The sequence below is a fragment of the Lissotriton helveticus genome, chromosome 7 (assembly GCF_964261635.1).
Source record: "Lissotriton helveticus chromosome 7, aLisHel1.1, whole genome shotgun sequence".
NCBI classification, from domain to species: Eukaryota; Metazoa; Chordata; class Amphibia; order Caudata; family Salamandridae; genus Lissotriton; species Lissotriton helveticus.
The window spans coordinates 1,115,074,260-1,115,101,406 of NC_136068.1; the positions used below are offsets into that span (position 1 = coordinate 1,115,074,260).

The window sequence follows — 27,147 nt, forward strand, 5'->3', positions numbered from 1 at the left end:
AGTCATGCAATGAACATATGAGGCAGGGCTCGACAAATCCACTTGCCCGCTTGCATTTGCGAGGGATAATGGATGAGGACAAGCTATTTTTAGGTCCTAACTTTTGCCCTCTGTCTTTGAAAACGGAGCAAAAGTGACAAGATAACAAGATTTAAAGGCATTTGTATTGCTCACAAAGGGAATGAGCAATAAAGATGCCTTTAAATCTTAACTTGTCACTTTTGCCCCGTTTTCAGAGACGGAGGTCAAGTAGGTTGCAGTTGGGTCGAGGGGATTTTCCAAGGTACTAGACCTGCAGGACTAGTACAATTTTTCGAGCCCTGCGAGGCGAGAGTTCAATAGACAAAAGGTACTCATCAAAGGTGCTTGTAGAGTGACCAGCACTAGAGACACAATTCGAGAAGATCTAAAAGTCATAGAAGCAAAAAAAGTGAACCGCCGCTTCAGACAGAGGGTCTAGGTCTGATCAAGCGATACTTTGACTCCTAGTTTATGGATCTTAGTAAAGTATTTGTTGAGGAGGAGGAGTTTCAGGTTTCTCTTGAAGCGAAGGAAGGGTTCCATCAAAGGTCACACAGTAGGAAGTTCCAAATACTTGAAGCATTTCCATAAAAATAGTGCAACTTGGTTGCTGTCTTTTTTTAGAATGGGAGGTAGGAGCAGAAGAGCATTGGAGCTTCTCAATGACCTTGTGGTTCCTGCCTTTGTCAGTTTGTTTTCTAAGTAGTTGGATGTATGAGAGTGAAGGGCTTTGTGAATGATACATTCTGTCTTGTAGGTACATATTCTTTCAATAGATAGCCATTTGAGGCTCCTAAGTGCAGGAGTGGTGTGTTCAAACCGTTTAACGTTTGAGATCAGCCGAGCTATCATGTTAAGAACTGATCTCGGGGAGGGGAGGGGGGGCATGGAGGGGAGGGCGGTGGGGGGGGGGGGGTTGGACGAGGTGAGTTGAGTTTTAGTCATCCCAGTGGAGTGGCATTACGTTCCATAAAGAGAATGAAAAGAGAGGGGATAGACTTGAGCCCTGAGGCACGCCAAGATGGATCAGAGTGGGTTTAGACAGGCAAGAGTTGATTTTGCTTTGATGCGAGCAGTGATGAAGGTAGGAAGATAGGTAGGAAGATAACCATTTTAGTACGGTGCCATTCAAACCGAAACGCAACTTCAAAGATTCAAGTAGGGCTGGGTGATTAACCATATCGAACGCCGCAGATAGGTCAAGTAGGATAAGTAGGCAGGCGTCACCCTTGTCTAAGGCTCTGTGGATGTCATCCGATATGTTCAGCATGGCCGTTTCAGTACTACAGCCTTTCCTAAACCCGGATTGGAAAGTGTCAAGGAGGGAGAATTTTCGTATATTAAGTTGCTGTAAGACACATTTTTCCAAAGTCTTGGCAAGGAACCGTAGGTTGGAGATCGCTCTGAGGTTGTTGAGATCGTTGGGGTCAGCCCTGGTATTTTTGGGAACGGGTGTGATTTGTCCTAGTTGGAGAGAGAGCGGCGCCTACAACCCGTGGTGAGAGATTTGTTGATGATGAGTCCAGAACGGGGCGATGATGTGGTTGAGATTTTTCACCATCGTGGATGGGAGGGGATCCTTGGTGTGGGTCGTTGGCTTTAGATTCATGATTATATTGAAGACTTCCTATTCAGTTAAGGGTTTGAAGTCCGACCAGTTGGTGTTGTTTTTTTAGTTTGGCAAGATTCAGGAAGTCGTTGGGTTTTTTGTGGTCGTTTGGTCCGCAAAGGTATGTGGAGGTGGATCAGCTGCGAGGGGAGGTGGGATGGTGAAGGTGGAAAGGACAGAGGCAGGAGAGGAGACTTGCAAGAAGGTTTGCTAAATTTTTGCCACTTTGTCAGCAAAAAAGCTAGCGATTTCTTCACATTTTGTTTGTGGCGATTATAGCAGGAGAGGGAGCTGATGTAGTTTGTTGTTTAACAATGTTAAAGAGTTCCCTAGGTTTGTTTTTTGCATAGTCTAGTTGGTTGCAGAAGGAGGCTTTTTCTCTAAAGATGTGTTTTTTGTATGACAGCCTTGTTGGTCTAAGTAGTGCTAGGTGACACATTGAGGGGTTCTGTCTCCAAGTCCTTTCTGCTTGTCAGTTTTCTTCTCTCACTGTTGAGATCGGAATTAAACCAAGTTTTTGATTTTGAAGATCTTTAGGTAGGGCCACTTGGTCGAGAACATCCGATATCGATAAGTTGTGGTGTGAAGTGAGCTCTTCTGCAGTAGACCAGAAGGGGAGACGCTGTAGTTGATAACGAATTTTGGATTTAAGTTCAAGAATTTGGATTTGTTTGATATTTCTGCTTAGGTTTCTTCATAACATCAGGGCAGGATCCGGTAGGGAAATTGATGTTGAAAAGAATTAGATGGTGGTCAGACCAGTCAATTGGTGAGATGGAGCTGAGGGAGATACGGTCATTTTTCGTTATAATCGCGTCACGGGTGGAGCCTTTGATGTGAGTTGGTTCCTTACAGAGTTGATTTAGGTTATTAATTTCCAGGAGGTTCGTGAGTAGTCGGATTGAGGTGTCTTCTGTGTTGTTCCAATGGATGTTTAAATCTCCCAAGAACACATCGTTCGTGTCTGTTAGGGCGTACCGAGTAATTAGGTCTGATAACTCTTCTACAAAGAGGGCTAGTTCACCAGGAGGATGGTAGATGGTGTGGAATTTCATAGGATGGTAGCCTTTGTTTATAAGTTCCACCCGAGGTAGTCGAAGGTTGAGTATTCTGCCATACTTAAAGCGGAAAGTTGAATTCCAATTTTGTGTATAATGGCTAGACCCCCACCCGATATCTTAGGTCTGTCTTGCCTAATGATAATGTAGCCGGGTGGGGTTAGTAGGTCAAGTATATGGGTGGCGTGGTCATTAAGCCAGGATTCAGCGAGGAAAGCAATGTCTTTATCTTCTCTGATGATATATTCAGCGATATTGGTAGTGTGCTTTGCTGCTGATCTACAGTTGAGGAGCATGCGAGAGAGGGCAAGGCTTATCCTTGGAGGAAGGAAGAGTTAGAATGGTGGTGAGTTGAGCTGGTGGTCTGGGCTCATTTATAGTTGAGGGTAGTCTATTTGTGCAGACAATTACTAGGATAGTGGAGGAGGGTTTGGAAGATTGTCAGGTTCTTCGTGATGTAGGATTCACTAAGAGCAGAGGCTGAAAAATAAGAAAGGGTTAGTTAGGCACGATGGGGTCTGTGGGCCAAATGACTTGGAGAAGTAATGGCCCAGGTGATATCATGTGCGGCTGATGTGGGCATGCCAGTGAGTGGGGGTACTTTAGAACTCTCTGGGGTGTGATCTCTAGGTAGCTTGGTCTGTTGAGACATGTCCTGTCTTAGGTGAGCTATGTAATTAGCCAGGGAGTCAAGTTTCTGTTCCAAGCGGGACAAGATCTGAGTGAAAGTGATTTTGAGACTATCAGCAGTGCATGAGAGAGATCTCTCTATGGAGCGGTTATGTTAGGTTATGTTATGGGGGAGTCTTGTAGAGCGCACTGCTACTCAGGCAGAGTGTCCCGGCGCTATAGATCCGCAGAGGAAACCGGAAACACAAGCAGACTAAAGGCCGTAAAGCCAAGTCTTCCGTCCCTTCCTAAAGGCCAACAGATTGTCTAATTTCCTGAGAGAAAGGGGAAGCTTATTCCAAAGCTGAGGTGCCAATAATCTGTAGGAGCGGCCCCCGATACGGGCACGCTTGGTAGCTGGAATGATGGCCAGGGCTTGAGTGGCAGAACGTAGAGTTCTGGAAGGGAAGTACAATTGGACACGTTTCCTAAGATAGACAGCACCAATACCATGCAAGGATTTAAAAGTCATGGTTAGAGTCTTAAAAAGTATACGCTTTCTCACTGGAAGCCAGTGGAGCGAGTCAAGAAGGGCTGAGGTGTGAGTCCTACGACTGAGGCCAAAAATGGCCCTGGCAGCAGAATTCTGAACAGTTTGCAGGCAAGCTAGAAGGTACTCTGGGAGCCCTAGATAAAGAACATTGGCATAGTCAAGCCTAGAGCCGATCAGTGCCTGGACTGTAATTTTCCTGTGAGAAAAAGAAAGGAAAGGGAGAAATTTCCTGAGCGTACGCAGCAGGGCGGAACATTGGCCAACCAGACTGAGAATCTGGGGTTTAAAAGTTAATCCGTTGTCAATTTTGACACCCAGATTCTTAGCAACCAGGGTGGGTGAAGACGGGGGATGCATATCCACAGGCTACCAGGGGGATGCATATCCACAGGCCACCAGGATTTCCAATGAGGGGCAACGCTGAAAAAGATAATTTCAGATTTATCTGAATTACATTTTAGCTGGTTACGCTGAAACCAGGAGAAAACGGCCTCAAGGCAGCTCTTGATGGAATCGCCATCGAACTCAGTGTTCTTATCACAAGTGAAAAGAAGCTGCGTGTCGTCAGCGTAGGTCACAATCCGGGCACCATAGGGCTCCACCAGTTCAGCCAGGGGGGATAGAAAAATATTAAAAAGGGTGGGACTCAGTACCGACCCCTGTGGCACACCTACTGCCAGTGGAGGAACAGCCGCTGAGAAAGGAGGGACCCAGATCAGTTGTTGGCGCTCGGACAGGAAGGACTCAAACCAATTTAAAACCGTCGGTATCAAAGGCCGCGGAAAGATCCAATAATACCAGCATCGCCTTCCCTCCACGATCTGTCACCTCCTTGATAGACTCCGTTATCTCCAGCAGTGTTGAGTGGTGATTTGTCCATCCTGGACAGCATTGCACAGTTACCTACGGGGATTGCCCCTCCCCGCCTGAATGAGCTAAAGAGGGCATAACTGGATATGCATCTCTAGCTGGTGGAGATATGTATGACCATCTCCCAAATGGCTTGTAACAAGACTCCGGGCACTAACGGCCTCCCCAGAGAACACTATGCTGCCTACTGCGTAATCCTAGCAAACACAAGGAGATGATGGACGTAGCGCTGAAACTTTTCAGACACTCACTCCGTCACAGATCTGGGTTGAATCCATCATCGTGCTTTAGCTCACTTCGCCACCCCAGGTTAAACACAGCTATATGCAAATTGGTCTTGACCCTGTGCCTCATGGGAACAGTCCAGCCCGAACTGCCAAGCCATGTCTTCCCAGACCGAAAAGAGCATCCTGGGACCGGTTTCGGGCTAACAGCCCTCATCAGCCAGGCTAGCTTGAATCCAGTGTCAAAGTGAGCAAGGGACACACTTCTGCGCATACCCTGCCAACTTAGGGCGAACAAAGCAAACACAAGGAGCTGATAGACGGAGCGCTGAAACAGCATGATCCTTACACCAAAATTGCTGTAGGTCAATAATGAAGTGCGGGAAGAAGGACACCACCCTGACACACTTCACGAGGCCCAGATAGTGGTAGGTCCCAAACCGGGACCCGCTGGATATTCGATGCTACCAGCCACTCTCACTGTTGAATCTTGACTATAAGGTTCTGGGAAGGTCCTTGCCAATCGACTCCTCTCCATGGTCAGTTCAGTACATAGGTCCATGTGGATCAGAATGGGTTATTTCCCAGCTGTAGCACCTTCCGCAATATTCGCCGACTCCTTCGGCTAATGAGGGCTGACTAGGGGGACGCGGGGTGCCAGTGCCATTGTTGCTGAACTTCGAAAAGGCTTTCAATACCCTGGGCTGGGACTACTTCTTCGCAACACTAGAGGAAATGCACGTGGATCTGAGATACTTGGGCTGGTTCCAGGCCCTTTATAGGCATCCAAGTATGAGAGTCAAACTGAGGCAACTGATATCTGACCTTTTTGACATTCACCGGAACACCAGAAATACTGCCCTCTGTCGCCGTTGATATTTGCCTTGACCATGAAACCATTGGCCTCTTAGCTGCACATGTGGGCGAGAGGGTGAGTATTGAGGTGCATGGAGCTCATCAGATAGTGTCCTTATATGCAGATGACGCTCTGATAAACCTATGTGATGTCTGTGACACGCTCTCTGCACTGATGACACTGTCGGATGATTTCGGGGCCAAGTCCTACCTGTTCTCCCTCCGTCCGATCCCTTGGCTTCACAGGAGTGGACTGCCCTAGTCTCGACTTCAGTGGCAGGTTGACATACAGGTATACCACACTGACAGTGATTTGTTGGAGCGGAATGTGTATATGGTGCTAAGCTCAGTGCGTCAATCTATACAGTTATGGACATCTCTCCCACTGTCTCCGTTGGGCTGGGTGGCAATATCGAAAATGCTGGTATTACCATGGCAGTTATATTTTTCAGCCCTACTGCTCGCTCTTCCTGCGCGTTTCTTTGTGGATCTCATTTCACTTTTCGTTGAACTGATCTTGGTTACGACTACGGTCCTACTTTTATACCCCAAAGTCTTGTTCTTCTTGTGTGAGGGGTCCTGGACCCAATCTAAACCAGTTCTGGGTGCACTCTGCCAGTGCACCTCTTCTTCCTTTGTGAGTGTGGGCCAGGGCCATCAGACGTACTGCAGGAGGTGGAGCCAGCATTGTGGCAGGCAGGCACAGCACTATTGAGACCCAGGTGCTACTCCTCCCACCACTCTACATGCAGATGGGTCTATTGAGACTTGTGCTGACGCAGCCAGCCTCCTGGAGCCTCCCCCAGCCCCTGTCACTCACAAACCAGATAGTCAATACAAAACCAGGCAGAGGCACACAGAAAGGTTGAACAGGAAAATAGCCACTTTCTAAAAGTGCTATTTCCAAACTTAGAATTTAAAAACCATCTTTGCTAAAGGATGTGTTATTAAATTCTGAGTTCAGGGATACCAGAGTCCATATGTCTATCTTGCTGTTATGGGAAATGGGAAGCAGTGCTGGTAAACGGGAAGCAGTGCTGGTAAACATGTCACACAGCATTCCCCATGTTATCCTATGGGCAAGATAGCCTTTCAAAAGTGAAAAACGAAATTTGCTGTATTTCACTATCAAGACATGTTACCCACACTAGTAACACCAAACAAAAACCGGGACATCTGCTCCCCCTACCTTTGACGCCTGAAAATAGAGCCCCCTTTCGAGGCCTCCCCAAAAAAACTGGGGGGACTCAGCCCCCACTTAAAGCCCTGTCCTTGCCCCTGTTTTACCTTAAAGGTTCATGCTTTGTCTTTAATTCTTGTTGCATGAAGTGCCTCGACCTGAGCCAAGCGTGAGCCTGCAGTGGTTCACCCACCTTTATTAGATGTAATGTTTTAATGCCAGGAAGGAACTGGTTCTTGTATGAGGAAGTACTGCTGGAGAGGAGAGCAGGAGAGAGTCGCATAGGCAAGAAGAACAGTTTAGTGGAACAGTACCACAAGTATATGAGGGAGAGGAATGTTAGGGCAGTTCTTCTGGTAGAAGAGACGGTTAGTGTAGTAGTATCAGTACAGTAAGAGGAAACAGCAAAAGGGGAAAGCAGTATTTCGGGGAGAACTGGAAAAGTGGTGCACTAAAGGCATGAGACCTAAAAGTTTGATGGGCAGGACCACTGGGAGAGAAAGGCGTGTATCTTTTTGGAAGAAGAGTAGACCATTCTGGTTTTGGTGGCTCAGTAATCCAAGGAGAAGAGGGGGAGTACGTTTTTTTTTTTTGGGGGGGGGGGCAGGGGTTAGTGTTGATCGAAAGTGTGGGAGTACTGGTAAAGTGGGAGAGACATAACTTCGGGGGAATTGGAGGCCATGAAGCGGGCACTTTGTAGCTGAGAGGGTGTACGTCAGAATACAGCGTAGCTTTACCATGCGAGAGGAATAGTTAATCGGCGATACCATTAGATTTTTAGAGAGGCTTCATGAGACGGCAGCATTTAGAGAGAGGACTAACAAAAGGGCGATTGAGATGGGGAGAGACTCCTAGATAGGCCTTCAGGAAATGTGCAACTGGGACGATTGAAATGAGTCATGGTTTAATAAATGATACAGCATAATGAGGCTTATTTTGTTTTAGTATTGTTTTGTCCCTCATACGCACTAAAATTATCTGGGTAACGGTTTCACCTCACTCCTATCAAGTTAAAACCCAAGCAGAGCGATCAGCAAACGAAAGAAAACCTGTTAACCGTTCCAACGTGTCTTCTGTTGCTCAGCAAAACGTTTGGCAACATTTTAGTAACTTTTGTTATGTCTGAGATGGAATTATTTTTTAGATAAAATCTTCAAATTGTGTAGCAGATTGCGGATTATATAGCAAATACGATAATTACATGTTTGCAGAGAATGCCACAGCATCCCATAATTCCAGTGGCCATATTGCTAGAAAAACACCAAATGGAAAGGAGGGGATAGATGCATGTTAAAGGAGCATCTGGGGTGGGGCTGCCCGATAAAGGGTGATTGTGCCAATGGACCTGGGAAAGGTGAAGGTCGCAAAAGTTTAGAGACAGTATTAATTGGAGGAATACAAGAGTCAGAGTAGGTGATAGGAACACAGAGAAGGTAACGTAAGGTGCAGAACACAGAGAAGGTAACGTAAGGTGCAGAGAAGACTCAGCAGATGGTACAGGGGTTAGGAGCTGTGGACACTACTGCTGAAGAGGAGGTGCGCACAGTCGGCAGTATCATACAGGGGAGGGTTGCAAAATGGAGTAGCTTCACTTGAAGGGCATAAGTTAGACCAAGGGCCCAGTGTGGAGAAAAAACTACCAAGATTAAATAATGGAGCAGTATCACTGAGAGATGAGTAGATGGACACATTGGGGGACATGTCATAGGATCGAGGCAGTACATATGAAAGAGACTTATAAATTAGTCCTAAAGCGAGGCCAGTGCCATGGGGAAAAGCAAAATGAGTCCGGTCAAAGGTTTTCAAGTTTCTTTAAAAAGCTCTGCCTAATCAGTGTTTAGTGCTTCAGAACATAGAAATACAATAATGCATAGGAGTATGTATAATACACTGCACTATGTTGGCAAGCTCTATTAAAATCAGCATTTAATTTACCACGGAAGGGGAAAACTCCAGTCCTCTCACACTATACTTAATTTTTCCCCTCACAGGCCATTATTCTACAACCAACATGCTTTCAATCATACACAGAAGAGCAGCTAGGAATCCGATAAAAAATGGAAGGGATTCAAGTCAAGTCAAGTCAAAAGATTTATATAGCGCGCTACATACCCAGAGGGTCTCAAGGCGCTTGTAGAAGGGTGGGGAGTTACTTGTCGAATATCCACGTTTTGAGTTGCTTTCTGAATGCTAGGTGGTTCTGAGTAAGGCGAAGGTGAGTGGGAAGTGAGTTCCAAGTTTTAGCTGCTAGGTAGGAGAAGGATCTACCTCCCATGGTGGTTTTGTTGATGCGAGGTACAGTGGCAAGGGCTTGGTTGGAGGATCGTAGTTGGCGGGAGGGGGTGTAGAAGGATAGTCGTGTGTTGAGGCATTCGGGTCCGATTTTGTAGAGTGCTTTGTGTGCGTGGGTTAGGAGTCGGAAAGTGATCCTCTTATTGACGGGGAGCCAGTGGAGGTTTTTCAGGTGATCAGAGATGTGTTCTCTACGCGGGATGTCTAATATGAGCCTGGCTGAGGCGTTCTGGATGCGTTGTAGTTTTTTCTGGAGTTTTGCGGTGGTGCCGGCATAGAGGGTGTTTCCGTAGTCCAGTCGGCTCGTGACCAGAGCGTGGGTGACTGTTTTTCTAGTTTCTGTAGGGATCCAGCGAAATGTTTTTTTGAGCATGCGAAGAATGTTGAAGCAAGATGAAGAAACGGCGTTGACTTGTCTGTTCATCGAGAGTGAGGAATCTAGGATGACGCCCAGGTTCCGTGCGTGGTCCGTCGGGATGGGTGCTTTTCCAAGGGCCTCTGGCCACCAAGAGTCGTCCCAGGCGGAGGGGGAGGTACCTAAGATGAGGACTTCTGTTTTGTCTGAGTTCAGTTTCAGACGGCTGTGCTTCATCCATTCGGCTACTTCTTGCATTCCTTCGTGTAGGTTGGTTTTGGCCGTGTTAGGGTCTCTGGTGAGTGATAGGATCAGTTGAGTGTCGTCGGCGTAGGAGATGATGTTGAGGTTATGTTGGCGTGCGATGGCCGCGAGGGGGCTCATGTAAACGTTGAAGAGGGTGGGACTGAGTGAGGACCCTTGAGGTACGCCGCAGATGACTTCAGCGGCCTCTGACTTGAATGGTGGAAGGCGGACTCTCTGGGTTCTTCCGGAGAGGAACGAGGTGATCCATTCCAGTGCTTTTCCTTGGATTCCGATGTTTTTGAGGCGCTGTAGAAGGGTGATATGGCAGACTGTGTCGAAGGCTGCGGAGAGGTCGAGGAGGATGAGGGCGACTGTGTCTCCATTGTCCAGTAGAGTTCGAATGTCGTCTGTTGCTGCGATGAGGGCGGTTTCGGTGCTGTGCTTGGCTCGGAAGCCGGATTGTGAGGAGTCGAGGGATTTGTTGGTTTCGAGGAATGCGGTGAGCTGGTTGTTGACAGCTTTCTCGATGACTTTGGCCGGGAATGGAAGGAGTGAGATAGGGCGATAGTTTTTGAGTTCGGTGGGGTCAGCTGTGGGTTTCTTCAGGAGGGCGCTGAGTTCGGCATGTTTCCAGCTTGACCTCCTGGTCATAAAGTGTTCTCTAAATTATACACATGCACTACTCACTCAGCAATCAACAGAGAACTTTAGGCCTCTCAGGATATGGAAAGCATTAAATGATTTCAATACTATACTATTGGGACAGAAAAGTCCTTTGCATAATGCATGTGTGCTCGTCCCCAGGGTTCCCCAGCTCTGTTAATATCTGGATTCTTAGTGACAATTTTTGGTCATGTGCGAACCCTGATCATTCGTATGTGCCATGACCTTGGCCTGTCTCATGGATTGCAGTCTTGCTGAGACTAAAATGGGCACCCAAAAGCACTACCCTCAAGTGGTGGAAGGCTACTGCCTCCACCAGGAGTTCAGTAGTACGAGGCCGGTGGTGGCAGCATACAGTGTTTATAAGTTTTAGTGATCAGTAGAGTGAGCATGTCTTTTTACCTGTGTCTTGGGAGTGGTGCCTCCTGGCCCACTCTGGTAAAGTTCTGCTGCTGTGTGCTTAACTCCCTCTTGGCCTACATTGTATTGTATGTCATGACGGACAGTGCGAGGGGTGCGTGTGTGTGCTGTAATGTATGTGTTCCTGTGAAGTGACTCAGTATATGAGTTAGTGCACATTTGTGTTTGTGCTGGAATGTATGTGTGTCTGTGAAAGGTACAGTACATGGGGATTGTGTAGGATTACCCCAGACAGAATTGTCGATTGCTGCATTCCTGAGAGCTGGATATGACAGTCTGGAGGAAGTAAGAGCCAGGCTCTTCATGCACTTCTACAGAGCTTTTTGATTTTAAGAGCGGTCACTGGTCAAAAGGACTAGACCCATTTCGGAAAGGGGATGGGCTGATAGAGAGTATGGTTGAGGGTCATGAATAACCTTTTCATGTACATATCGCTGAGGCTGATATCCCAGTGTGAACCTTGCGTCGCTCCCATGGCCTATGTTTGAGGCTATCCGATTTGGAGACACTTGCAGTGACCGATTGCTCTCTGAAGTAAGATCTTAATATAGGATTGGACACTTCAAAATGGGCAACCCCAAGAACACAAACTTCAAAGTTAAAGACACTAAATCACATTTGTGTTTGGAAATGGATTGTAAAGGGGGGCTTGAGACTCCCAAATTGTTTAACTGAAGCCATACATAGTGTAGAGAAGCTCAGTATGAGTTCTGCCTGTCTGTACCAGGACTGGGGTCTAGGGCTGTGCCAATCTCCATGCTGGATGAGGAGACCTCATCCGGTAGAATCAAAACCATTTGACCTAGAAACTGGAGCACCAAATTCTGCCGGACCCTGTTAGGAGGGAGCAGGGTACAGTGTGGATCCTGGCTAGTGGATCCTGGGAGCAGTGGGTGAAACAGACTGGAACAGCATCCTTTCCACTTTTTCTTTATTAATAATTTGTTCTTGGTGTCCTGGTACCAACTAGGACACCAACTGCTTCTTTTTTTAAATTTTTTTTTTTATATATTATATGGGGCCATCAGGGGAGGCCCAGGACCCCTGCGGCTCCGACTGCATGCGGCCCTTTGGTCCTGCATTTTTTTCCCATCATTTTCTTTACAGGGTGCCCTGGGGCACCACAGGCGCTTCTTCTTTTTTTTGGGGGGTGGGGGGGCACAGGAACTGGCATTGTCCCTTCTGTTTTTTGTTTTTACAGTGGGGTGCCCTGGGGCACTGAACAGCAGGTCCCTCGTTAGAGGATGACCAGAGCCCCACCAGCTTCCCTCCTTGCACCCACCGTGGATGCAGCAGGAGCTGGCATTGGGAGCAGTGTTTACTTTGCGGTGTGAGAGTATGCACCGTACCCCTGCGCAGCGAAACAGATGGTGTGCCGACGACCTCCAGACACTTTATTGAGCCAGCCCCGGGGGGAATAGGGAGGTCCCCGGGCCATGCAACTGCTCTGGGAGGGGAGCAAACAGAACCATTATTGTATGGGCAGGTCTACCCTATCCATTTACTTGTTAGACAGCGAAGGCCAGTAAGTATGTCAATGTAATTTGCCCTTTCTATTTTAAACCTCCACTGCGGGTTTGCAGGTTTATCGTTTATCATGATTGGAACCTCCGAAGAAACTCAAATCGTGGTGTACTTGAAAAAGTGATGGAGAACGGTCATCCCTTGATCTATGCTGTATTCTTGTGAGCTCTATTCCAGTCATGTATGTCTCCTGAAGGAAAACTATAGGTGCCTCATTTCTTTTGAGCATGGAATGTATTTTGTATCTCTTGCTTGTCACACCCACATCCCTTATTTGGTGGATCAAGATTATATATTTATTGTGAGTGTTCATGGTTATTTCGGTACTGTGTTTCCTGACTCCTGATGTTCCTGGTAAGCTTTCCTTGAATCGTCTGGTGTTTAGTCATCAGCCTGGGCGGTGAACTCCCTCTCCTCGTGGATTTTGCGGAGTTTTCCGCACTCCGCGTTACTCTGAGCTCACGGAGTTCCAAAAAACTCTGCTCCGCACAGCATTCGCTATTGTCAATGTCAAGTTGGCAAGCGTGAAAAATCAAGGGCGGTCAGATTTATTATTGCGATTGGTCGCGTATGCTCGCGACCGCTTGTATTGAGAAACCGTCTGTTAGCGTTGAGAAAGCTGCCACTCGGGTAAAAAATCTACTCTAGCAGCAGAAAGAAAGCAGCGCCCGCTTGCGCGTGCATGGTGCCGTTCGCAATGATAGTACAGTGCAGACAAAAACCCGGCGCAGAAAATCACAGTGAACAGCATTCATCTAACTCACTCTGCTGCTTGCGGAGCTCCGCGTATCGCAGCAGAGTTTTTTGGGCACTTCGCAGAGATCCACATGGTGGAACTCTGTGAACTCTGCCCAGGCTTACTCTTTATGTGCTCTGTGCCAAATACTGATTATGCAGTCATGCGGTGGGCAAGAGCAGCTCACAAGCTGATTAGCGCCTTCCCTTACACATAGTAAGCTGTCCCGGTAAGTGGTTCTTTAGTTCCTCAGGCCATTATTGCTTAGTGGTCGATAGGATACAATTAGTGGAAACCACAGTCGCTGCCCCTCCTACTTCTCTACATTTCTGTATATTGTTATGCCTTTTTTAATTATAGTTGCCTGTTTCTAACACCCTGAATTCCTCATGTTTTGCTTTTTTTTATGGGCCTTTTCTCCAGATAGATTTTGGCTGGTTTGACCTGCTAGACTTTGAGGAATAAACTCTGAAAGTGTGATAATTATCACTCAACTCGTTATTCCAATCTCTTATGCAAAGAAGTGTTGCACAGAGATTGGAATTTAGCCCTTATATCGCAATAAGGGCCTAAGCCTTCAGCAATCTGCGGAGTCCCTAGAGAAGGCGAGAATGAGCTTGTGCTGCTCCTGGTTATCATGGATTCCCCTTTACATTCAGTTTCTTCAGAGTCTTATTTGAAGCAGTGTTTGCCAGCATCTCGCAGTGTTGCAGCTACAGCTATTGCCACTTCTTCTTGTGCTGTAGACTGTGGGGGCTTGTTACAGGATGCTAGGTACTGTTGCCGGTTTCCTCTGTGTTTTCTAGAACTCCTTCAAGAGTTTTATGAAAATATTTGCTGTTTGTATAGGGTGCTCCTCTGGTGTTACATTGCTCTATCCAACTTCATGCATTGTCTGGCTCGGTGAAAAAGTATGTGTGCTGGTTAGTAGAAATCTTCGATTTAACAGAAAAGGTGAGCATATTTAATATCTTGCTCCCTTAGATTCTTTAATATTCATGAATGAAGCCCTTCGATGTTGCCTAGGGAGTGTAATCCGGAAAGATGATTACTTTTGCTGCAGGAGAATAGACATTTGTCAGGTTTTGCAGGAGGGTGGGCCCATCCACCCTTAATGACCAGCTGCTGCTGCCCCAGAGATCCTCTTTGGTGGTAGCAATTAACTGTAGATGTATAGGGCAAATTGCATACAGTCTAGGTGTCGTTATAGTAAGACTTTTCATTATTTTTCCTGATTGAACTCGTTCTGTCAGTGGACTTGTTCAAATCTTTAAAACACCGTTTTGATGATTGTTTTAACTTGTTTTTAGAGATTTGCTTTACCTTGTAATATTTTATGCTCCTTATTCAATACATTACTGCAGTGAGGAACTAAACTGACAAAAAAGCATTACCTATTTATAGACCTGTACTCCAGATGATTCACATACTTCACTATGGAGTTGAAACAGGGAGTGCAAAATGCTACGTCTTCCTCCCGCTTCTCTTTAGCTTGTTACTGAAGGATGCCTATCACTATTTGGGGGAGCAAGATATAAAAAAAAACAATAATGCAGCATTCAAAGTTATTCTGTAGTGACTTCAGTGAAGCTTGTCGAACCGATCAACATGAACATTATGTGATAAACAATTGTGTTAAACATTGTTTTTTATGAAGTGAAAAGTACTTCACTTTAATGACTGTTAGCATAGTTTACAGACCAGACACCCAGGCCAATTATATGATGCCTGGTCGTCTCTCTATCCCTCTCCCAACCCTCCTGCACGGCATTCTGGGACAATCCATAATAGTGACTTAAAGTTTTCTCTTGCAAGAGCTCTACTGAGGCCTTTAGATCTCCCCCCCCCCCCCCCCCCTCCCCTAGCTGATAGCAATGCCTGGTCTCTTCCCACCAAAACTTAAAGGGCAAGCCCCTACTGTGTTGGCTCCAGAGGTCTGGCTCTGACACTTTTGTTGTAGTGGGCCTGGGCTGACTCATCCTAAGTGCAGTGTGACAAGCTAAATATCCGATGTAGATTACCTTACACCCATTCCTTTTCCAGGAAGAGCCAATCACTGAAACTGCTCGTTTTGTATGGAGAGGACTTTATTTCCTTTGTTAGGGAGCAACGTAATTAACTTGACCTAGCAGGACAGAACAAAGGCCTAGCGACTGACTGTGAGCTGAGCCAGAGAAATATAGTAATTCCTGAAGTCCCATAAAATTTCGGTGTGTGTTATTGGGAAACGGGTATTCAAACTTTACGTGCATGTTTTACCACAGTTTCACCCTGCTGGTTTGCTAGACCCTGCTGACCTAAGTAGTGCGAAATTGTACTTTAGAGCAGATATCGCATATATGTATAATACAGTGAAAGAACTACAATTTTCCCAGAAAGCTCTACATACCTACACCCATAAGGCTTAATCCAGGTAATTTCCAATTTTGCATATAGATTCCCTTCTGCTACAGGCTACCTGTGCGGAATTACAAGGCTGCATGTCACAGCCGTCTCACAGGTGCAGCCTGCGCATACGTGTGCACCCAGCCCAGTCCTTCTTGCTCTAGCTGTTCAGCAGCAGCCTTCTCTTATAACGAGCGCAACAGGTAACATGCTCAGTCCAGTTGCAGTGAATTTACTGTGAGTGATACTCTGGTAGTGATTCTCCGTCACAGCTAAAGTACAAAATACTGGGTAGTCAAAAGCGAAAACTCCTGGTGGACAAAATGGGTGGAGCGCATTTTCCAAAAACAGGTAGTGGGGAAACAGTTGGCGGGGGACGAGGAAGCAATGGAGACACAGAAAGGATATTTTTGATTGATGAGCGACCCATCAGCAAATTGCTGTTGACAAACCTTCCAAAAAGAAAAAGTGCATTTGCTGTACCGCAAGAGGAAGGAAGCAACAGAAGGCTGGGTAGCAGCGGGGATGTGGGAGGTATGTTTATTTGAGGAGCGGGAGGGGTTTCAAGTCAGCCTAACAAAAGGCTGGTATGAGGTTAGGTTACAGAAAAGTGACAAATACAAGAAGAGGAAGGCAAGCATTGAATAAGAAGCAAGCAAATGAACGACAAAACCAACCACTGGTAAGTAGTGGGTGGGCTCTAAACCCACTGTACGTTTTTGTTTTTTTTCTTCTTTTGTATGGTGCACAAGAAGCTTTCACCAACAGACAGCTGAAAGTTGTCCAGTAGGTGAGACCCAAAGAATGAAGGTGCAAAAGAACGTTTTACTACAAAAAGTATGTTTGGAATGCATCCAATCCATCCAAGACATTCCACAGAGTCAGCTCTGTTGGAAGTTGCAGATATGTTAAAGTTCACGTTGGATGCAGGGGAAAAACGAAGTGCTGATTTTTCTAGAGCCATCAGCTGCATTCAAAGCCATCTCCCATGACTTCCTGCTGCAGTGTGTCAAGGACTATCGAGTGTCTCATCTGGTACTGTCTTGGATTAAATCCTTCCTCTCAGATCGCAGACAAACGTTTATGTTAGGATCTTTTCTATCCCTGAAAAGACTTTCACTTCAGGGGTAGCACAGGGCTCTTCGCTCAGCCTGGCAATATTTAACATCTACATGGCCCCCCTGATATATTTGATTACCTTTTTTGATATTCAAGCCACATATTATGCCGACGAGAGACCGCTGATCTTGTCGTTGGATAGAGACTATTGGCTCTGAAAAACTTTAAAAACTAACTGAAGTCATCCAGTGGATGCAAGTAATCACCTAAACTGCAATTCTGGCAAAATGGACATTATGCTACTCGAAGTCCAATTCCTTTGATCCGGCCCTATGGTGGCACAACTCCTCTCCTCCTCAACCAGCCACAGTCTAGGTCGTAAAAAACCTCAGAGTAAAATTTGATGACTCTGTTATTTCACCGACAAATGATAGCATTAACAGGAACATGTTTTAGTCTAATAAAATCACTGAAAAAGTTATTTGAGTACCTCCCACTAGCGGTAAGAAAGACAGCTAGAATGGACTACTGTAATAGTTTGTATGCAGGTTAATCTAAACAAACTATTCAGAAATTACAGGTGGTACAACACTGCAACCAGACTGGTACTAAAACTCCCTCAACATTCCTCTGCATCAGCAGCCCTGGAAGTTATACACTGGCTGCCAGTGCACAAAGTGGTTCTTTTCAAAATCCACTTATTCGCTTTCAGCACTGGGTCCAAAATACTTAACTTTCAGAGTCGCACACCACACAACTCTATGAACACTTAGGTCCTCACAAGCCAACCTTCTTAAACCTCCTGCGTTCAGACTTAAAACACATGGTAGAAAATCCTTTATGCTCTTGGATGCAAAGGCTTGGAATCATCTCCCTACGTATTTGAGATTTATCTAATTGGAAATTCTCTTTAGAAGGCAGCTCAAGACATGGCTTTTTAGCATTTCTGATGCACTGCTACACGCTAATCTTCTGAAGCACACTCCTCTTGGGTCACTCTGGATTATGTAGCCACATTCATGGCCGCTTAGCGGCAGGATGCTCCTTTGGGAATGGCAGTGCGCTCTATAAGTACACCATTCATTCTTTCATAAAAATCAATTATGCATTAGTAAATGTAGTTTTTATGGTTGGCCTGCGTTTACACCGTCTTTCTGTGCTGCACATTCGTCTGGAGTGATGGTCAGAATGTCATCGGAAGGACTTATGCGTCTATGTAGTCTTTTTGAAAGAGAGCGTCAGTGTTTCGTGTTGTAAAGTGAAAATATTTTATAAGCAAACCATCTTGCTGCTTTGCAAGCCCAAGACTTCAAGAACCAGAATGTTGTGGTCTTACTCTTGTGGAGAGTAGGCCGGGCTAAACATACAATAAAAACCGTCTACTCCACCTGTACGTAGGATACTGCTTTGCCAAGTCCAGGACTTCAAGGACCAGACTCCTGTCGTCTTGCTGTTGGGGAGAGTAGGCAGGATCAAAGAGCCTCAAAATCTGCCACTTTCTCCTGCAGCATGCGACAGGCCCCTCAAAGACAGGCCAATGCCGAGAGCCTTCGCCGACGCCGCCAGCAGCGCCCCAGCCGCCGCTGGGCCGCCCGCTCTGCCGGACCCGTTCCCGCGCCTCCTGCCTGCGGCCCCCGCCCCCCCGCCACACGATTGGTTAACCCCTTCCCGCCTCCCGGCGGACCCGCCCTCCCTGCTCCCCTCTTATGACGCCCCCTCAGCGACCGCGCAGCGGACGCGCGCAGCGGGAGCACCGATTGAGCGCCGAAGGTGCGCCAAAGGTAAGCCCGTCTGCGCCCGACCGCGCCCAGTGCCAGGACCCCTGGCCCCCACCGACAGAAGACGACCCGACGGACATACGACGCCGCCACCCTCAACGCACTCAACGCCGGCCGAACCCCTGGATGCTACCGAGCCACCCCGAGACGCACCCACGGACCCTTCATCTGCCAGTCCTGCAAGTTCTCCTGCACCCGGACCTGCACTGCACCAGCACCCACCAAGCCGAACTCCAGCAGCAGCCACCTGAAGTGCATCCTGCTCAACACCCGCTCCGTCCACAGACACGCCGTCGAGCTCTGGAACCTGCTCGACACCACAGACCCAGACGTCGCCTTCCTCACGGAAACCTGGATGAACGCCTCCTCAGCACCCGACATCGCCATCGCCATCCCGGACGGCTACAAGATCATCCGGAGAGACCGCGTCAACAACACAGGAGGAGGCATCGCCATCATCCACAGGAACACCATCCGCATCACGACCAACACCGACGACACCATCGCACCCGCTGAACACCTGCACTTCCAGATCCACGTCAACCCCAAGACCACCCTCAGAGGCACCCTCATCTACAGACCCCCGGGACCACGCACACAATTCAGCGAGGACATCGCCGACTTCATCAGCCCGCTCGCCCTCCCCTCAGCCGACTACGTCCTCCTCGGGGACCTCAACTTCCACCTGGAGAACAACGACGACCGCAACACCACCACCGTGCTGGAAAACCTCGCAAACCTGGGACTCAAGCAACTGGTGACCACCCCCACCCACCTCGCCGGACACACACTCGACGCCGTCTTCTCATCAAGCAAAGACATCGCCTTCAGCCACGCCACAGGACTCCACTGGACGGACCACAGCTGCGTCCACTTCACCTTCAGAAGAACGACGACCCACCACCACCAGCAACAGGTTGCCCGAAGAAGCTGGAACAAGATTACAGCCGACCAGCTCGCCGCTTCCCTGAGTCAGCACCCTCCCGCCAGCTCAGCGAACCCCAGCCAGGCCGCCGACAACCTCACGAAGTGGATCAGCAACTGCGCGGACGAACTCGCCCCTCTGAGGACCCCGCCCAGCAGACCCGGCAGCAAGAGAGCCCCATGGTTCACCGACGAACTCAAGAGCTCCAAGAAGAACTGCCGAGCCCTCGAAAAGGCCTGGAGAAGGGAACCAACACCGGACAACATGACCACCCTCAAGCTGGCCACCCGGAAGCACCACCAACTGATCCGCGCCACCAAGAAAACTGCATTCAAGGACCGACTGGACAACAACGCACACAACTGCAAGGAACTCTTCAACATCGTGAAAGAGCTCTCCAACCCCAACGCAGGAAACAACGACATCACCCCATCGCAAGACCTCTGCAACTCCCTCGCCTCCTACTTCCACAACAAGATCGCGGACATACACAACAGCTTCAGCAGTCAACCATCGCACACAACGACCGCAGCAACGCCACCCACCACCAACCTCCGCGCCTGGACTCCGATCAGCACCGATGACATCGTCCGCATGATGAACTCCATCCACTCCGGATCTCCGACCGACCCCTGCCCTCACCACGTCTTCAACAAGGCCGACACTGTCATCGCACCCCACCTGCGGGACATCATCAACACCTCCTTCGACACCGCCACCTTCCCGGAGAGCTGGAAGCACGCCGAACTCAGCGCTCTACTAAAGAAACCAACAGCGGACCCCACCGAACTCAAGAACTACCGCCCCATCTCGCTCCTCCCGTTTCCAGCCAAAGTCATCGAGAAGACCGTCAACAAACAGCTGGCCGCCTTCCTCGAGACGAACGTATCCCTCGACCCTTCACAGTCTGGCTTCCGAGCCAACCACAGCACCGAGACCGCCCTCATCGCTGCCACCGATGACATCCGAGCCCTGATGGACAACGGAGAAACAGCGGCCCTCATCCTCCTAGACCTCTCCGCCGCATTCGACACGGTCTGCCACCGCACCCTAGTGCAACGCCTCAGCAACGTCGGAATTCAAGAGAAGGCACTGGAATGGATCGTCTCCTTCCTCGACGGAAGAACACAGAGAGTCTGTCTACCACCGTACAAGTCAGAGGCCACCGAAGTCATCTGCGGCGTCCCTCAAGGATCCTCGCTGAGCCCCACCCTCTTCAACGTCTACATGAGCCCCCTCGCGCCCATCGCACGCCAACACAACCTGAACATCATCTCCTACGCCGACGACACCCAGCTGATCCTCTCACTGACCAACGACCCCGCCGCTTCCAGAGCCAACCTTCACGAAGGGATGAAAGCTGTAGCCGAATGGATGACGACCAGCCGCCTGAAACTGAACTCAGACAAGACGGAAGTCCTCATCCTGGGCTCCTCGCCCTCCGCCTGGGACGACTCCTGGTGGCCCCCCGCCCTGGGCTCCGCACCCACACCGACAGACCACGCACGCAACCTGGGCTTCATCCTGGACTCCTCCCTCTCCATGACCAGGCAAGTCAACGCCGTCTCCTCGTCATGCTTCAACATCCTGCGCATGCTACGAAAGATCTTCCGGTGGATCCCCACCGAGACCAGGAAGACGGTCACCCAGGCCCTCGTCACCAGCCGACTGGACTACGGCAACGCCCTCTACGCCGGAACCACCGCCAAGCTCCAGAAGAGACTCCAGCGGATCCAGAACGCCTCAGCCAGACTCATCCTCGACATCCCCCGACGCAGCCACATCTCCGGACATCTGAGAGACCTGCACTGGCTCCCCGTCAACAAAAGAATCACCTTCCGTCTCCTCACCCACGCACACAAAGCCCTACACGACCAAGGCCCGAGCTACCTCAACAACCGCATCAACTTCTACGCTCCCAAACGCCACCTCCGATCAGCCAGTCACGCCCTCGCCGCCGTACCCCGCATCCGAAGATCGACAACAGGAGGAAGGTCCTTCTCCCACCTGGCCGCCAAGACCTGGAACTCCCTCCCTCCCGACCTGCGCCTGACCCAAGACCACCTTTCCTTCAGGAAGAAGCTCAAGACCTGGCTGTTCGAGCAGTAGCAGCACCCCCCCCCCCCAAGCGCCTTGAGACCCTCCGGGTAAGTAGTGCGCTATATAAATGTCCATGATTGATTGATTGATTGAATGGAGCCCAGAGGAGACTAGACTGGGCCACCTCTTGTTTCTGTTTTTTCCCTGCTTCCAATATGGCAAGAAGCATTTACAATGCAACGGTCTCGCCTTTGCAAAAGTTAGAGCTATTGGCATTGTAAATGACAAACTTTTTATTTATGTGTTGGTTTTGAAAACAGATAAATAAATGGCATTGTCATTTATAATGCCAATAGCTTAATCTCTCGCAAATGCGAGACCTATTGCATTTGCAATGCAATAGGTCACGTATTTACGCGAGTTTGAGCTATTGACATTACAAATAACAATGCCAAAACATAATAAAAGGTCTCTCACACTGCTGTCTCTCTCACACTGCTGTCTCTCTCACACTGCTGTCTCTCTCACACAGCTGTCTCTCTCACACACACACACTGCTGTCTTTCTTACACACAGTGCTGTCTCTCTCTCTCGCACACACACACACATACACTGCTATCTTTCTTACACACTGCTGTCTCTCTCTCTCTCACACACACACACACACACACACACACACACACACACACACACACACACACACACACACACACTGCTATCTTTCTTACACACACTGCTGTCTCTCACACTACAGGCACAGCAAGCCACATCCAGACACACCGAACTACGGGAGGCTTGCACCGGCATGCCACAGACTCACCCACCTATCACATACCCCTCTAGACACAGCGACGTACCACAGACTCATCTAGACACACTGCTGTGCCACAAAGTCACTGAAACACCGCGACGTACCACAGACCCCTCCAGACACTCCGACCTACCACAGACCCATATACACACACTGCTGTGCCACAGATTCACCGACCTACCACAGACAAACCGACCCACAGACTCCTACAGACGTCACCCCTACAATCACTACATGCAGTCAGTCACCCAGGCACGCCGTAGCCAAATCTACTCGCATAGTTCACAAACCAGCACCAACAATAACACAAACACACACACCTCTTCTGAGTGCACTGCTCCATGGATGGACAGACTTGTAGACCCGCGTGTGTGACCCTAGCTTGAGCTCACCAGCGTGCGCGCCCACTGACTGGCCTCATGCACACACTAACGGGAGCACAGTTTCCTCACTGCACAGTCGCACACACCAACGGGAGCACTTTCCTCGTCACAGCTGCACACACTATTGTCATGTTTGTGTGCTTGTCAGTCGTGCACTGGTCCTTACCACAGTCAATATTGTTCATATAAACTAAAAATATGTGACCTGGCCAATATTTCACAAAATGTATTTGCAAAGGTGTAGTACTGGACAGTAATAATTGTATTATTTATATCAGCAGAGATCTGAGGGGTTACTGGCTATTATTGTTAAAAATAAATGATAGAAAGTGAGGCCTGAAGCTGAAGCTAATTGTGACCTCCTGCATATAATTTTTTAATGTCCTTTTATAAAACAATTTTGGCAGCAAATAGGATCTACACTACTAGAAACTATTCCTCTTTCACTCCCTTTCACACCTGCCACTATTCTGCTACATGACTTTGAGGTCGTGAAATAGAAGGAAAACTTCTAAAGTGGACTCTTATACACTGCACTTACTGCTGCTAAACTTTGTGTTTTAACGCTGTGGCAATCACCTAGCCCTCCCTCCAAATAGGACTTGATGGTTGCGATGATACAGATAGCATCCTATGAAAAGGTCATTTATAGGATACAAGACCAAGAAAAAATATTCTAGCAGGTGTGGACCCCCTTTCTGTGCGATTCCTGAAATTCGAATTCTCTTTTCTTTCCCTCCCTATATATAGCTTTTTCCCTTCTCCTTTTTTCCCCTTTCCCTCCTTTTTTCCTCTTCCTTAATATATTACAGGTGTATATAATTTGTCACATACTGATGTATATTTATTATATTGTTTTGTAACCTATGAAATTGCCTATCTTTGAATTCCAATAAAAAATTATGACACAAAAAAAGAAAGTGAGGCCTTGTCGGTAATGTTCAAAGGAACACAGAGCAGATACAGCACAGGTCAGAAGTAACGTGAGTCATGTGGGCAACTAATCCGTTACGTAAAGGCCAGGTCTAGTTGTTATTCACATGTTCTGCTTCACTGTAAAGCGCTCATATGCCTCCGGCCCTTGTTAGCGCTATATGAAATCACAAAAGTAAATAAAATGTTCACACTAAAAACATAAAGAGCGCACAGGCCAGCATCGATCGTAGTAACGCGAAGAATTAAATGCACTGTACCGTATTGTTCTAGTTAGTGCTGTTGATATTGGTGAGGAGCAGTGACGCGGGACGCTGGGTGATGTTGTGGGGCGGGCTGTGGATGGGCCAGGAGAGGGCCGCTGTCCCTGGAGAGGAGAGGCTGCAAGAGGAGGGAGTGGGAGGGAGTGACGGAGGAGGCTGGCTGAGGATATTGGAAGAGAACGCATTACTCGCCTGGACTGGAGAACAGCCGGGGTCTGCCGAGGCCCAGAGACACACAGCGCAGCAGACTGGCAAACACACCCCACACCTTGCACACATGATGACTCGTGCTAACACACACACAGACACTCACACACAACTTGCACACACACTGACACACATGCACACACTCATACTTCCATGCACACACAACTTGCTGACACGCACACCTTAACTTTTGCACACACTGACTCGTGCTTACACGCACGCCGACACACACAACTTACGGACACACTCACAACTTGCACACAGGCGTCACTCACACCCACCACTTAATCACACGCTGACACTCGTGCACACACCCATACTTGCACACCGGCACGCTCATGCAACTTCACACACATTGACACACCTACATTTTGCGCACACACACACACGGACTCATGGTTGTACACACACACGCACACACACACACACACACACACACACACACACACACACACACACACACACCCACACCCACACACCCCCCCCCCCTCCCCTCCCCTACCTACAGCTTGGCACAGCCAGGGCTCTCGCATGCTGGCGCCGCTCGTTGCTCTCCCTAAAGAGCCCAGGGGGACCCTATAGGCAGAGATCATCGTTTAAACCTCGCTGTAGGGTGCAGCGCTCTCGTGTCAGATCTTGCTGTACCCCCTCTTCTATAATGCTGTGTGACATTTGCTAAACTTCAAGTGCATCAGAGAGTAGCAGGTTCATGTGTGTAGCAGATCTTGCAGTCGTTTAAGTTATTTTTTACAACTTATCATAAAAACACAGCAGGACTACAAATGTCGGAATGGCAAAAAGTGGCCTGTAGCAGGTGTCCACGCAGGGACCTAGTGTGACCTATTCTCTCTGTCATTGCATACACGAAGGTTGTGAACTTTCAGAAAATTGTAAAAGGTATGATAGGGTAAACTAGGTTCCCACACTTAAGTCCAGGACTGGATATAGCAACCATTCTGAGGGGAGGTGGTCACCTTAGCCGCCACTTTCCCTCGATTCAAATCCTGGATGTCTCCTTAACATACCGGAGAGCCCCCTCCGAGGCAGGTGCCTCTTGTAGTCGATGGATCCGTATCCCGGGGGGGGTGGCATGTCCTGCTTCACCTTCGCGTCAAGCACCGGCTGTCCGGCGGAGCCAAGATGGCGGCCATGGCTGCGAAGGTGAAGCAGGACATGCCACCAGCTTGGCTCCGCCGGACAGCCGGTGCTTGACGTCACGCGGCACCCACTTCCATTCGGCTGGTATACAGAATGGACATAGAAGAAAGACATGCAAGAGGGCTGGTGCGTGCGATGTGAGATAGATGCCGTACGTCGGAAGCAGCCATGTTGGACTAGTGCGCCCCCAACATAACCTCAACTAGGAATAGTCGTGACTAATGCAGATCTCCGATCTGTTATTGATACGCGAAGAAAGTTCATTTGTTTCAAATGATCATGAATAAACAAGTTAGTTTGTGATATATTACATGTTTTCTTACTAGTCTGGACTTTGCAACATAAACGTACCGATTTTTGCTTCGAAGAACAAGCGCTCTCCATTTGTCTGTAAGCCCCGTCCTTTTCAGATTGGGGGCGTGTTTTTGACTTTCTTTCTAGGATGTAAACAGTCAAAACACGCCCCCCAGTCTGAAAAGGACAGGGCTTAGATGGAAAGAATGTCGTCACTGGGACCTCTTCTCTGATGGCTTGCTGCCGTTTAGGAGGCCAGCCAATGTAGAAGAGGGGCGGGGCTTAAGCTCGCTACTCAGAGACATTAAATCTCGCCAGCGAGACTGGCCATGTGCGCAGCCTACGCTAGCCGAGACCTTAATAGGAAAGCCTCCGCAGTCTTAAACTGTAAATCCTGTTCTGCTCACTCTTCCATTAAAAACAAAAAAATGCCCTTTGGGAGTTTTGCCGAACAAAATAAATACGGTTGAGGAAAGGATGGGGACGGTGAAATGTATAGTTGCAGAACCATTCTGTTCGGCCTGTCATCTTGCATGGAAACAAATGGTGGTGAGTATCTCGGGGCTCGGGTGAATCAATGAGTTTATGATGGTCTCCTGCTCATTGACTCTACCACAGACACACTGGGCTTTTAGTTCTCCGCCATACAAAAACAAGCATTTGCAATGCAATAGGTCTCACATTAATTAAGTTTTAGTTATTGGCACTGCTAAATATTGCAACACCAATTGCAACAAAAGCATTATCAAAGCCTCCTCTTCCGATTGTAGCAGTTAGTAATTTCACGTAATGTGTAATTTTCACTTGATGTGATTTTCTGTTTCCCATTGCAGATCTGCATTTATTGAACACTTTAATCCGAAGTATCCGCTTTTAGATTGTTAATAATTTTTTAATGTGCTGTCTTTTTTTTCTAGCAGGAAAAGAAGAAGGAACTGTAATGATGAAGGAAGTTCTCTCCCACAGCCCAAGAGGAATAGCAGAAGCCAGGTGCTTACAAACACATGGAATATAGAGGTGATTTTCGGTTTAAATGGCCTCTTTTGGTTTTGTACGTTTTTTTTAAAAAGGGGTGCGCTGTTGAGTAAAATATACTGTTCTCAATTGTTGTCCAAGGCATAGCTTCCCTGAATCCTTTACCTAACTGATGGATACATCTGCCACCATGAAGAACTGAAAGCTGCCTGTCCACTAGTGTGGTCGTAGCCCGCTTCAGTCTGGTTAATTGTTTTTCTCTTAAGCAATGATAGTCGGAGCCTTCAACTGAAACAAAAGCCAGATTTCGTAAATGACCTTAAAGTACTCAAATTTTGTCTTTTGTAACTTGGTTAAAGAAAGAGGATAGGACCATTGTCCTTGCTTAATTTTTATTGACCCATGAGCCAGTCGTTCATGCTAGTTATTGATTGCTTTTATTTTACTTTTCTTTTGGGTATAGGCCAAACCAGTTGATTCGTTGGGGAGTCAAAATCCATCTTTCTTTCATGTATATGGGTCTTTTAATTGGTTGCTGAGCCGGGCCTTTTTCCCATAGGCACATATGACTGCAAATTAATGTGTATTTGTGTTGCAGCCCCTGCTTTTCAGTCCCTGTTGTAGAACCTATCAGTCACTCTTGGTTATTTTAATTAGCGCCTGGGGAATTTTCCCAATTGCATTGCGCAAAGAAGCACTGACATCCGCACCTGCACTAGTG

The 27,147-nt window shown here is 48.0% G+C and overlaps 1 protein-coding gene across 4 annotated transcripts in view; it reads left to right on the forward strand.

Moving 5' to 3' along the window:
- VCF1 (VCP nuclear cofactor family member 1) overlaps positions 1 to 27,147 on the forward strand; it is a 71,808-nt gene that overhangs the window by 4,534 nt on the left and 40,127 nt on the right. Inside the window, exon 2 of one of the 4 annotated variants that reach the window (XM_078654268.1) lies at positions 26,369 to 26,468. In XM_078654268.1, the coding sequence (XP_078510394.1) occupies positions 26,369 to 26,468 (100 nt within the window). The remainder of the gene's footprint in view (positions 1 to 26,368; positions 26,469 to 27,147) is intronic. The other 3 variants (XM_078654271.1, XM_078654270.1, XM_078654269.1) reach the window with 3 other exon arrangements.